The sequence below is a fragment of the Peromyscus leucopus genome, chromosome X, assembly GCF_004664715.2.
Source record: "Peromyscus leucopus breed LL Stock chromosome X, UCI_PerLeu_2.1, whole genome shotgun sequence".
NCBI lineage: Eukaryota > Metazoa > Chordata > Mammalia > Rodentia > Cricetidae > Peromyscus > Peromyscus leucopus.
In genome coordinates this window covers 74,676,911-74,691,537 of record NC_051083.1, presented here as the reverse complement: position 1 = coordinate 74,691,537, position 14,627 = coordinate 74,676,911, and the positions used below count along the sequence as shown (strand labels likewise).

The window sequence follows — 14,627 nt, the reverse complement described above, 5'->3', positions numbered from 1 at the left end:
TAATCATATCAGACACAAACTGGGTCAATTAGGAGTAATAAAATCAAATTTTGGTAATTCATTTTTAATGTGATTGTAAGAAACTCATGGAATTTTTCCTTCATTCAAGTGATTTTTAATATATACTAAATAAAATCAAATGGGAGTATTCATATACATATGAATGAATCTGATTGATTTTTGAACATTTAATTGTTCTAAGTGTATATAAAATATAATTTAAAAAGGATTCTAGCCAAGAAGCAGATTACCCATATTAACTGAACAAAATGAATCAAGCTCATAGAAAATGTGATCACCAAATAAACTTTTAAAACAAAATAAACTTTGAAATTCTAATAAATTTTGAAAACATTAAAAAGAAAAAAGTTGCTAACTTCAGTATTCTATATGCTTATTTCTTCTGCAAATGTATGTTATTCTGTGCTTAGTATATTAATTGTTCTGGGTTATATTTAATGTAATCTATTTATGTTGATGCTATAACTGTACAAATGTGAACATTAGTTTGTACTCATATTTTTAAAATTCCATGAAATGATTCTCAAAATTATTCACTTAACAAGAAGTGGTAAGTATAATATAGAATATAAATATACAAATATAATAGTATATCAGATAATGCATTGTATATTTATGAATTCTTTGTTCTTTAGCCCTATGTGAATATATTTCATATAGATTGTATATTAGATGTAATAAGTATTTAGAACCAAATAGTTATAATTTAATCCTTATGTTTAGATAAAAGGAAAGAAAAGACAGATATTGAGCTATAAGTAGAAAGATAAGAAAGTTTGTAAACATTTGGAATGTTACAAGTATAAAATTTGGATGATGGTTGTGGCCTTAGTGATAGGAAGATATTCAAGATATCTTAAGTGAAGGAGATATTCAAGACTGGAAACAGTTCATAGTTTTGTGTTCTATAAGTTTAGTACTTCATAGTTTTCACTTATATCACAAGCCATTTCCCTTCAACTAGAAGGCCATATGTTATGTATTACTTATCTATTGGACTGTCACTAATGTATAGATGTGTTGTATTTGCAATAATGTGTTTCTCATGGCATTTATTCATATCTAGCTACAAAAACTGCAGTAACATTTGCAATGTCATTACTATGATTTTATTGAATTTTAGAGAGAACCAGATATTTCATTGAACAGAATCTCTAGAAGTCCCTGGTGTGACTTTGTCTATCTCTCTGTTGCTATCTTTACCAGGATATTGTTTAATTTGTGGCCAGTAACAATACTTATATCAGCAGAAATAGATGTCAAGGGAGTTGCAAACATCATCTTGGTTCAGTTGCTGACTCAATGTAAATAAACAGCTTCATATTCCAATGATAAATATGAAGATTAATTCTCTTCCCTGAAATGTTTATTGTAGTACATAGTTTGTATTCAGTTTTGCAGTGTAATGGAATCATCCTAAATTTACAGATCACAAGATATTGTTTCAGATGAATATTAACATTACTAAATTTTAGAACTGAAAATGTAAAAAGAGAGAGATAATCCTACTTTAATTTCCAGAAAAGTTACAGAAATGATGTTTAAAATCTTGAAAGTTGTCGAAAGTACACCCACAGATGGGACAAAGATATTTCCAATTATTCTTGTAGGTTATGATTACTAGTTTCAGTTTGTGACAAGTTCTCCAATTATTTTTAAAATATTTTCTATGGACAATGTTCTGGGTTGGGAACTGTGGCAGGTAGAATCTTGACCTCACAGAAGGGTGGTTTCCATTGTTGTTTTGATAGGACTTACTAGTTTTTCTTTGAGTCAATCTTTCAATAAGTGTGTGGTAGTAATACACTCTCAAAGGCCTTCCAAAGACAATATTTCTTTCAACGTTGTTGAGAAAATTTGGGTCAGAAAGAATGGCTGCATATTTATGTTTTACCCATGTGTTATGTAGACAATGTTCAGGTGGTGAGAAATTTCTCCTGCACAATAGGCGATTGATCATCCTATTTATCTCATCAAAATGAATAAACGGGAAGCGCCATTGCAGGGAATAAGAATGTACTATTTTGTCACATGTGGAATTAGGAAAATAATCACTTATTCTCATCTCCATCCTTCCTGGATAGAACATTGTTTTATCAGATAAGGGCTTGTTTTCATGAATTTGTGGTTGTGGGATTGAGAGATAGAGAATGTTAAACAATCTTAACCTAGGAAATGCCAGCTTTCTTGGGATAGGTATCTGTAGTAGAAGAGTGTCTTCTGTTAAGTCTTCATTTGGTGGATCATTTTGAGTCTTCTCTTCTTCAGAATGGCTATTTTCTGTTGCTTGGGTATACATATCTTCTTGGGAGATTGATGAGTTTAGCTCCCTGCCTGATTCATTGTTTTCCACCTGAGAAATTATGTTGGCATCAGCAAGTGGAAGTTCTTTCTCTATCTCACAGGCATTTGGTTGTTCAATTTCAGCATTTTTGAGAGCATTTTCAGCTGTATCACTTCCTTGGTCAGTAGAAGACATGCTAGATACTATTGAGGGAGAGGGAGATAATGCTTTATTAAATAGAGGAATGTTTCACTTCCTAATAAGACAGTATTTTAGTCTTTCAGAAAGCATGTAGATGTGTCATTTCTGTGCTTCTTCATAACTCTAAATATTAGAGACCTTGCTCCTGACAAAAATTGACTGTCTCTCTGCCCAACAGCAGCCATCAACCTTTAGTATCAAAAGGTATTACAAGCTGCTAGAGAAGAAAAACTATCAACAGCCCTACTCTGTTGTCAACCAGAGAAGCCAAAGTAACAACCAGTGTGACAAGATATGCCTATTGATACATTGGCTCTAAAATTGCTATGGAGTTAATCAGCAACTTTTTGATTGGAACTCTTACTCAATATTATTTTACTAATCAGATTTAGCAAAAAGTTACTTTCTAAAGACTTTGTATTTTAATTTTATACCCATAGATTACTGGAGCTCTCATCCTTCATTAGGAAATTTTCCTATTCCAGTAGACAGTGGTTAACATAGAGAATCATTAATAGTCAGAGTATAAAGAGTAAGTGGCTATAGACCACTCATCCCCAAGTGAGAAATCTCTATCAGCTTCTCCAGACCAGGTTCAGTGAGCTTCATGGAAGAGGTGGTGGAAAAATGGCAAGAGCCAGAGTTTGGGTAGGGATTCTTTGGAAAAGTGCCCTCTGTCCATTATACTCATGAGCTCACAGCAGCTCTGGCTAGCTGTATAAAAGCTTCGCAAGATCAGTAAGCCAATCAAAATTCATTTAGAAGCCTTCACCCCCAGCCCAGAAGTTTTGATTTGTTTTTGATAAAAAATAGTGATGGGGAAAAGAAAAATATAAAAAGTCTAATATCAATTATGTATAAATTTGGGGAATTAGCATGGCTTGCATTTCTTCTCATGTCTACCTTTCATGAGCTACTCCAGAATTTATGGATAGGTAAGCTGTACTTTATGAACCATTGCCTAATAAAGGAGACCTGAGGAAAATTTATAGCATGAATTCACCTCCACTAATAAATTTCTTTCCTCTAACTACTCAACAGGCATTTTGTGTATTAATAGACTTGAGTTTGTATTGCATGCTCATCTTTTCCTACAACTTAAGACTTAATTTAATGTTTATGAATGTGTGATATTAAGGAAAGAATGAATGTTTCTTTTCCTATCAAAAGCATTTTGCATTATTTTGCAATAAGTGAGTGTGATGATATTTAATTGCATATTCTTCACTACATCGTGCTATTTTAAGACAACAAACAATCTAGTCATTTTCTACAATATTTAAGCAATCTAAAAATTTATTTCTGTTCAATATAATAGTTTGTTATGATTTTACTTCTTTCATGCTAATTTCTTCCTTCCTTATTTATTCATTATTGTGTAAGAGTGCATGATGGATATGAATGAATTTGAACAGCAAGCACCTTTACCTACTGAGCTGTTTTGACACTCAGCATCTTAATTGTATTATGTCTTTTCTAGTTCCTACTCAGGCATTCTACCTGAGGAGTCCACTCCTGAATCTCTAAACTACTTTTTAAAAAATCTATTCTCCAGAGTTTTCTTTTTTTTTTCCATTTCCACAGTCTTATGTATGGTACCCTGATAAAAATGTTCAGTTTTTGTCCTTTCACATATAGAATTTAAAGAAAAATCTCTACCAAAATACATTTACTTAAACAATTACAATTATAATTAAGATACAATAATAAATACAACCTATGTTTTATGAAAACTTTGAAATAATTAAACTTACCAGTTTGATGGCAATAAGACTGGAACCTTTTTAATAAGGATGAGATTCAGCAACTGGGTGAGAAGTGCAGCTTTGTGGTTATCTAAAGCTTTTGTTGGATGGGTCCTTAAATCAAATAAAAAATCTTTTTAGAAAACCAAAGAAAAGTGAAATTCTGTAGCTTCCTTCCATAGGATAATGCATGAGCTGATTTGTTTTGTGTTAGGACCTTGTTTTTATATTTAAGGGTAACTTTTAGAAACTTTGCTCCATTTTAACTTCTGAAGTGGTATTTATATAAGAATATAAGTGTTAATTGTTCATGTATTGAAAAATATGTCACAGTTATTTATACTACTATATGACAGTAAGGTAATTATCAAGAGAAAATATGTTATATAAAAAGATTGTCTTACGCAAAGAAGTCACATCAAATACCATGTACTAAGAGGATAATGATGTTAATAAAAAACAGATATCTTTGGCCCCAATAATTCTTATTCTACCTCAGCCATTCCTCCCAAGATATCCCCATTCTTTTTTTGACTCCCTGCCAACTGCAGGCTGAAGATTCACTCTCTTCTAGAAATCCCATAGTCACCAAACTTGTCTGAGACCCAGGCAAGCTACATGTACTCTTCTTTACCATCGAAGACTTGCTGGGATACTACTCTACCCACCACTACTGCCTCCCTTATCCCATCTTCCCAACCTACAATCACACTCTTTGGATTCACTATGACATGTAGTATGAACACAGGGTCCCCATAATTCTCCATTTACCAACCTACTCACTATTTAAGCTAGTTTGTCTCCAATCTTTTGGGATTTTTCCTTCACCTTAGACCCTCTTCCAGGAATCCCCTAAGTGCCATACTTGGCAGGTACCCGAGCTACCTGTGCTAATAGAAAGATCTTCCAGACAAAAATTAAACAGAGAAATCCTAGAGTTAAATAACATTATAAACCAAATGGACTTAACATATATGCAGAACATTCTATACAAACCCTAAAGTACATAATTTCTTTTTAGCAATCCCTAGAACTTTCTTCAAAATTGATAACATATTAGTTCAAATACGAATTAACAGATATAGGACACTTTAAATAGCACCTGGCATTCTACCTTATCATCATGAATTAAAGCAAAACATCAATAATAATAGAAACATTAGGGAGTATATAAAATCAGGAAAGCTAAATAAATCAGTACTGAATGAAAACTAGGTCAACAAAAAATTAAGATGAAACTTTTTTTTTTTTTTTTGGTTTTTCGAGACAGGGTTTCTCTGTGTAGCTTTGCGCCTTTTCCTGGAACTCACTTGGTAGCCCAGGCTGGCCTCGAACTCACAGAGATCCACCTGCCTCTGCCTCCCAAGTGCTGGGATTAAAGGCGTGCGCCACCACCGCCCGGCTAAGATGAAACTTTAAAACCATTTTAAAAACAGAATAAAAATGAAAACACAACATTCCAAAATTTGTAGGTCACAATGAACGTAGTTCTAAGAGGAAAGGTCGTAGCATGAACTGTCCACATCAAAAACAAGTAGATATAATCAAATGCTTTAAAATAAGAAGAAACAATACCTCCAAAGACTGTCAGGTTTAAAATTATTGATGTAGACATATAAAGAATAAGTGAAAAGAAGAGTTGGTTGTAGACAAATTTCTAAATAGTCTTAATAAATAAAAAACATGGAGCAAGAAATTTGGATTAAAGCCTGAGAAAAAGAACAGAGGAATAGGACAAAAGGCAAGCTAACCTCACCTCACCAACTCTGCAGCTTCCAAAGAGAGCATCTTCCTGTACACTCATGTTTATATGCCTATTCTGTTCTCTCATTGGCTCTCATCATAGCTGCATCATTTCCTCTTCCTAAACAGTTGTGTCACTTTCTGTCTGTCTGTACAGACGTCCAGACCTCTATTGCTGGTATTGGGATTGAAGGTATATGTCACCACACTTGGCTCTGTTCTCTAGTGTGGCCTTGAACACACAGAGGTCCTGCCTGCTAAGTGATAGAATTAAGGGCATGTGCTACCACTCTCTGACTTCTTTGTTTACTTATAATGACTGGCCTTTTTCCTCTGATCTATAGGCAAGCTTCATTTATTAAAGCTCAAATAAAATATCACCACATTTCCCCTTTTGTTTAATAAAAAAGTTATAACTAATATAAGAAAAAGTGTATACAATAAGCATGATAACTATATGCAATATATATAAGCAATAAGTGCATCAAAATGTCTAGTGCATTTGCATTTGACAGATTCAGAGAAAATATTCCATTATCTATTCTATTTTGGTGAGTCCACAATGTACCTAATTCATTTTCTATTCTAACTTATATTACCAACAGAAAACTATTTTATGATGTCTTTCTAACTTATACATTTAACACCTCTTAGTGAGATTCTCTTCTGAATTTCTTAACAAGAAAAACTATAAATCTAACTATCTAATCTTCAACTCCCTCAGAGACCAGAAAAGGAAATAATATTACCTAGTAAAACAGGAAGTGCAAACAAGTGACTTCCAAAAAAAAATGAGTTATGACAGAAACAGACAGCTTCCTGGACAGTCACCTGAGGTTTCTCTGAACATTGGGGCATCATCTTCAGCCTACAGGCCTACAGGCTTAGCATATCTGACAGACTCATTTGTGAAGCAGGAGGTACACAAGGCCTACAGCTCATCCTCACATTCAGTGCGAATATTCCATATTCCAGATAAACTTGAATTTCATCAATGTTCTGTCATGATACAGGATTTTAAATTCTAGAAGTTGCTGGTGTTCTTGAACATCAGCTTTCCATTATTCTCGGCTTGTGGGTGGCTTCATCTCCTTTATTAAATGCCAGTCTACCATTGAGAAGTTAGGCTTTGTCAGGCTAGTTACTCCTTCAAGAATAACCTTCAGCTACTGTTCCACTGCACATCAGAAACCATCAGTCCATTGCCTGTTCAGGTGCCTTTGAAGAAAGGGGCACCATAATTTTTCCAGATTTCAAAACCACTTCAGTGATGGTGCCATGTCCTGGCCTCAGGTTGCCTAAGCTTCAACAACACTTGTCTTGGCAAGGACCGGTAGTCCACTGTTTTGTGCCGTTTGTCCATTTTGGATAGCATACTGTCAGTAGTCAATGCAAGGGCATTTTCTTGCCCAATAGCTAACTTTTGCCACAGTGAATGTTAACTCCATGTGGAGGTTCTTCAATGCCCTTAACTTCTGTGAAGTAGATTGGTGCTGCCAGGAGCAGACATGTTTTATAGTCATAAAAAAAAAGAAAAAACTCTATGTTATTAAAACATTTTAAAGGCCATATTCTGTAGATCTCTGAAGGCTTTGAAGATGACCGGTTTATCTAAAAATATATCTCTGCTTGACCTTGAAAATGTACCTAATGTGACTACAAGTTCAATCGTAATGACTAAATACTAACATTCATTTATTTGTATCTTAACAGTTGGTAATAATAACATTCAAAGATTAGCAAATTGCATTATATTGTTAAATGAATGGTATAGGTACAATATCCTGAACAAGATTAGAATTATAATACAGTAATTTCTAATAAAATCAATCTCAAATTGTATCAATATACATAATTTGTATACCATATAAAAAATCCTATCCAATGTAAAATATTTTAAACTAGTAGTTGCCTTTTAAAAGTAGATTCAATAATCTACCTTTATATACATATATATATATATATCATGTATATATGTATATATCCTCTCTTTTTTCTTTTTAGTAGATTCAATAATCTACCTTTATTCTATCATTTCTGTATTTTTTCAGAGTAGAGAAATAATCTACCATTTATCTATATCATTTTTTCTTTTCTTTACTTTTCTTTTCAAACAAGAACCTTAAATCTAATCTCCTTTGTTTAGCCTCTTTCCTGATCATTAACAATAACAATTTGTAACCAGCCATCCTAAACAATGACAGTTATCCCAAACCCAAAAACCACAGAAAGACCAAAATCCACCCACCCCACCCCACCTCTTGGGAATGTGGGCATTGTATTCTTAAAATTGCCTCTTGCATTTATGGGCAAAGGTATCTTTAGGGGATCCTGAAAAGAAAATTTTTGGGTTAATTTTCAAGTCCTAGGAGAGGTTGCTGTATCATTTGTTGACCAGTCTCTGAATAATGCAAAAGAGGAGGGATTATCCCAAGTCCTTGCTCAAATAGTCTGTGAGACTGGATCACATCAGCTAGCCATCTTAAAATTGTCCTCAGCAGTTTGTAGTCCAAAGGTGGATTTTGAGTGATGTGTGTCAGCTTAGTGGTATTATTATTTTCCTTGTGGAATCATCATTGTATGGGCCTACCATCTTTCTAGAGACCTCAGATTCGATGATAGGCCTGCTCTGATTCCCTACAGAAAACTGATACAGACTCCAACACAAAAACTTGTATAGACAGCTAAATGAAGCCCTTCATTTCTAGAATTGGTTAATAATCTCTTAAACCATTAACATTATAACAAAAGCTTTAAATATATATATATATATATATATATATTAATCTTATAAATTATATTTATAAATTTATAAATATATAAATTTTCATATTAAATTCATACCTTAAGAAAAGTTTACAGAATCAAAGTGAAATGAAAGAATTGAGATTAGTGGCAATGGAATAGTCCCTTAATTTTGGTTTTCCTCTGTCCCATATCAAATGCCTCTTTCTTCTGACATGATACAGAGATTTTTGCATTTTCATTTTAACAATATGCTTAGTTTTGAGAATGAGAAAGCCATTCTCCAACTCCAAAGTCAATTTTAGTTTTTAATTGAACTGGGACTACATAAAGACCATTTGTTTTAAGTGTCTGTAGAGAAGAGCAGAAACAAACATTTAGGAAGACTTATGCACTTTTATATGAGATATACCAATAGGTCAATTTACTTTTTTACTTGGGACATTTTTTTCTGAATGGTGTGTCCTTTTTCTTCAGATGTCTCATTTGTCCAGTGTTCTTCAGATTCCTTCGCTTTCCTTCTCCTGAAAGACAAATACAAACACTCTTCCCCAAGCCTAACTTCTGGAGGCTCCCTTTTGGCAAGTTATATCTGATTAAAAGAAAAGCATTTTGGTAGTGATATAAGTTAGTTTAAATTGGATAGTCACGCTGGTCAATGAACAATCAACTCTTCTAAGTAAGAAATCTCTCTTGTTTAAATTGAACCTTTATCAATTTTGATGGTATCCATAACTTTTTTCTTCTGTGGAAACAAAAGCAACACTTCATCCCCAAATAACACATATCCTGGTTTCCATTCTGAGGTCAGCACATCCTTAAAGTGTATAAGCTGATTTAATTCTGTAGTTATTTTCTATTATCCAATGTCTTTCCACAGCTTTTATTACTTTCTCATTAGCATTAAGAAATTTAAAGTTAATGGAGCATTATGTAATCTATTTCTGGGGGGGGTTGTTACTGCTTTCTGTTTATTTATCATATCTTTTAGATATCAGTTTAACCTTTCTATGACTTGGCCTGCTGGATTATGTGTTATACCTGCAGTATGTTTTATATTGCAAAAAGCAAAAAAAAAAAAAAAAAAAAAAAAAAAAAAAAAAAAAAAGAAACAAACAAACAAACAAAAACAAAAAAACAAAACTGTTTCATTTTATTAGAGACATATGCTGGAGCATTGTCAGTTTTAATTTGTGTAGGTATACCCATGATGGCCATAACTTCTAGCAAATGTGTGATTACAGATCAGCCTTTCAGAACTCAGAGCAGTTGCCAATTGAAATCCTAAATAAGTATCAATGGTGTGGTGTACATATTTCAATTTTCCAAATTCTGCAAAGTGAAACACATCCATCTGCCAGATTTCATTCCTTTGAGTACCCTTTAGGTTACATCCTGCTGGTAGTAGTGTCTGATTGTGAAATGAACAAATAGGACATTTCCTTGGCTTTGTGCTAGGATATGGAAAAATCCTTTTTTAAAACTTTACTATTAACATGATGTTTTGATGTAATTTTGAGGACTCCAGCATATTTCCAATCAATAATTTATCAATCTCATCATTACCTTGTGCTAAAGGACCTGGCAGACTATATTGATGTGGATGTGAGTTATGTATAAAAGATGCTTCCTATTTCTGATTATAACTTGTAACTGAATAAATAACAAAGTTAATTCTGGCTCATCAGAGATAAATTCTGCAGTCCTAGTATGTAATAACACCCTTTCAGCATACTGAGAGTCAGTAACTATGTTTAGGGGTTCAGAAAAATCCATTAATACCAACAGAATAGCATAATTCTGATTTCTGAACTGAATTATAAGGACTTTGAACCACTTAAATTTTCTGATTTGTAACCTGCCTTTCCTTGTTTGTTGGCATCTGTATAAAATGTGTCGGCTCCAGATATGGGTGTTTCCTTAAAAATTTGAGGCAGAATCCAGTGAGTTCTCTTTATAAGTTGAATTCTATCACTTTGGGGATATTTGTATTAATGTCTCAAAAAATTACTGCAAGCTCTTTGCCAAGGTTCACTTTCTGCCCAAAACTTGTCAATTTCTTCCTTAGTTAAAGGTACTACAATTTCTTCTGGGTCTATTCCTGCTAATTGACAAAGTCTCAATTTTCCTTTCAACATCAAGTCAGAGATCTTTTCCATAATTTTTTCACTCTCTTTATTTGGTAGATATATCCACTCCAATATAATATCTTACCTTTGTACTAAAATTCCTGTGGGAGAATGCTTAGATGGTAAAATAATCAAAATGTAATCAAACTTTGGATCTATATTATAAACATGTCCTGTACTTTCTTTTCCACCAAGGCCAATTCTCTCTCAGCTTCAGCTGATAATTCTCTTGGACTATTTAAGTCCTTGTCACCTTGTAAGGTTTTGAACAAATTACTCAGTTCATCATTTTTCCCCAACAACAGTTCGTAGATGAGAAATGTCTCTAAATAATCTTTTAAAATCATTAAGAGTCTATAATTGAGCTCTCCTAATTTGCACCTTTTGGGGTCTAATTTTTTGTAGACATATTTTATATCCTAAATAATTGATAGAATCTCCTCTTTGTATCTTCCAGGAACAATTTGTAATTCCAAACAAGGCAAAAATTTTTCTACTTCTTCAAACATTTTTTTCTAAAGTATCAGCTAGTAAAATATCATACATGTAATGATAAATTATAGATTTAGGAAATTGTTTGCATATTAGTTCCAATGGCTGTTGTACAAAATATTGGCACAAGGTTGGACTATATAACATTCCCTGTGGGAGAACCCTCTATTGATGTCTCTTGACCGGCTGAGAATTATTATAAGTAGGCATCATGAAGGCAAATCTTTCTCTGTCTTTTTCTTGTAAGGGTATTGAAAAGAAATAGTCTTTTAAATTGATAACTATAAGAGGACATCCTTTTGGTAACAATGTAGGCAAAGGATTTCCAGATTTTTGAGAGCCTATTGGCTGAATTACCTTGTTGATTGCTCTTAGGTCTATTACCATTCTCCATTTACCAGATTTCTTTTCAATAACAAATTCAGGAGAATTCCAAGGGTTGGTTGATTCTTTAAAATGCTGTACATTTAACTGCTCTTGTACCAGCTCTTCTAAAGTCTGAAGTTTCTCTGTTATTAAATGCCATTGCTGAACCCATACCAGTTTGTATGTTAACCATTTTAAAGGTAGATCTGTTGGTGTCTTTGAAAGATCAGCAGTTGTTGTGCCCTGTTCTTGTACAATCTGGATGGCTGGTGACTACTCTTTATAATACCTCCTAATATTTCTCTCAGAAATATGTGTTAGTTCATGGTTTGTTTCTGAGGTTGGAGGAGTGTTAATCTGAGTATTCCATTGTTGTAATAGATCATGGCCCCATAAATTCAGAACTATATTAGGTACATAGGGCTTTAATATTTCTGTCTGTCCTTCTGTCCTTATACATTTGAGCCATCTTGTGTTCTGTTTCACTTGAGATAATGTTCCAAGCCCTAGCACCTGAACATTTACCTCCTGTAGAGGCCAATTTGGATGCCAAAATTCTTGTGCAATTATTGTAAAATCCACACTAATGTATACCAAACCTTCCAAGAGGACTTCATTTATTTGTATTTTTAATTTTGGTCTTTGTTCATTTAGAGAACTTTGCCAAAAAAAATTTGCTTTATGATTTCTCCTGAATTTCCTGTTTTCTCTGCTACAGCTGTTCTATCACTCTAAGCAGCCTGATTTATTCCAGTAGGCATTCAGTTATTTACTTGCTCTGAGAAGGGGTTCCTTCTATGATGGCAGGAAAAGTCTGAATTGAATTTGCTGTGGGGGTCATATAAACATGAGTATACAGGAAGAAGTTAACTTTTGAAGCTGCAGAGTTGGTGAGGTGAGGTTAGCTCATGGTTTATCCTTTTTCTCTGATCTTCCTTTAAGGCTTTCACCCCTATATTTGGCTCCATGTTTTTGTTTATTAAGACTGTTTAGAAATTTGTCTGCAGTTGGTTCTTAGAAAAAAATCAAGACTGACAAACCTTTAGTCAAATAAAACTAAAGATGAAGAGACACAATCTAAACTAATAAAATTAGATATGAAATGGGAAACATTATAACAGACACCCAAGTGATTGAAAAATAAGAATATAAGAATAAGAATTATAAGAAATATAAGAATTATAAGAGTACATATAAGAATATGTAGCATTAAAAGTCTACATTCCACCAAACTGGAAAGCATGAAGGAAGTGCATTGACTTCTTGATATTTACATCAATTACCTATCAAAGTTAAATCAAGATAAATAATTTAAACAGATCCGCAACACCTAATGAAGTAAAAGCAGTAATTTAAAGTCTCTCTCTTTTTTATTTTATTTTTTTTACAATACAATTCAGTTCTACATATCAGCCACGGATTCCCTTGTTCTCCCCCCTCCCGTCCCCTCCCCTTCCTCTCAGGCCACCCCCAATTCCCACCTCCTCCAGGGCAAAGCCTCCCCCGAGGACTGAGATCAACCTGGTAGACTCAGTCCAGGCAGGTCCAGTCCCCTCCTCCCAGGCCGAGCTTAGCGTCCTTGTATAAGCCCCGGGTTTCAAACAGCCAACTCATGCACTGAACTCAGGACCGGGTACCACTGCCTGGATGCCTCCCACTCAGATCAAGCCAATCAACTGTCTCACCCAATCAGAGGGCCTGATCCAGTTGGGGGCTCCTCAGCCATTGGTTCATATAAAGTCTCTTAAGAACAAGAAGAACAAAACAAAACGAATAAATGCACGCAAAAAATACCCAACACCAGCCTGATGGATTCATTGCAGAACATTAATGAAGAACAAACTGTAATCTTTCTTGATTTACTCTACAAATTAGGGACTTACGTAAGATTATAAAATTCTTTTTATGAAACCACTATTATGTAGATCCCGACTCAACAAAAAAGAAAGAAAATTATAGATCAATATCCCTTATAAACATAGATGGAAAAATTTTCAGTATAATGCTTGCAAACCAAATTCAAGAATATATCAAAAAGTTTATCAACTTTGATCAAATCGTTTTGACGCCAGAACTGCACCAATGGTTCAGCAAATAAATATCAATAAATGTAATATACAACATAAAGATATGAGAAGACAGAAACCACATTATCATCTAATTAGATAAAGAAAATGCCTTTGACAAAATCCAACATTGTTTGTGACAAAAGCCATGGGGAGACAATGGACATGAGACACATATCTCAACTTAATAAATGCAATTGACAGCAAGTACACAGTCAACCTCATTCTAAATGAGGAAAAACTCAAACCCTTTCCATTGAAATCAGGAATAAGACAAGGATGTCTCCCCTCTTTATACCTATTCAATACAGTATTTGAAGTCTTAGAGCAATAAGACAGCTGAAGGAGATCAAGGGGATACAAATAGGAAAGGAAGGAGTCAGAGAATTTTTATTTGCAGATAATAAAGATTCATCCAGGAATCTGCTACAGCTGACAAATATTTTTTAGTAAAATAGCAGGATACAATATTAACATAAAATGAGTGTCCTTCCTATACTCAAATGACAAACATATGGGAAAAAGAAATCAGGTCAACAATACTTTTCATAATAGCCTCAATGAAAAAAAGAATTCTTACAATAACACTAACCAAGCAAGTAAAAGACTTACATAGTAAATTCTTTAAGGTATTGAAGAAAGAAACTGAGAAAGACATAAGAAAACAGACTTCCCATGACATTTATCAGGAGGATTAAATATGAATACACAGAGTGTGACGGGATACACAAACCTAATACAAGTTCAGGCAAATGGCAGCAGGGTGAAGGGGAAGTGTGCACAAGGGCATACCCACCCATGAAACTGTTTGAAACTGAAAGCTTTGGGAGAGAGA

At 33.8% G+C, this 14,627-nt stretch overlaps 1 protein-coding gene across 1 annotated transcript in view; it reads right to left on the bottom strand.

The window, feature by feature from the left end:
- Nucleotides 1–1,107: 1,107 nt before the first annotated feature.
- The window catches only part of Cpxcr1 (CPX chromosome region candidate 1), a 38,424-nt gene continuing 24,904 nt past the window's right edge, over nt 1,108–14,627 (bottom strand). Inside the window, exons 2-3 of the mRNA XM_028874756.2 lie at nt 4,261–4,365; nt 1,108–2,508 (exon numbers count right to left, since the gene is read on the bottom strand). Coding sequence (XP_028730589.1) covers nt 1,532–2,500 — 969 coding nt within the window. The 5' untranslated portion in view covers nt 2,501–2,508; nt 4,261–4,365 and the 3' untranslated portion in view covers nt 1,108–1,531. The remainder of the gene's footprint in view (nt 2,509–4,260; nt 4,366–14,627) is intronic.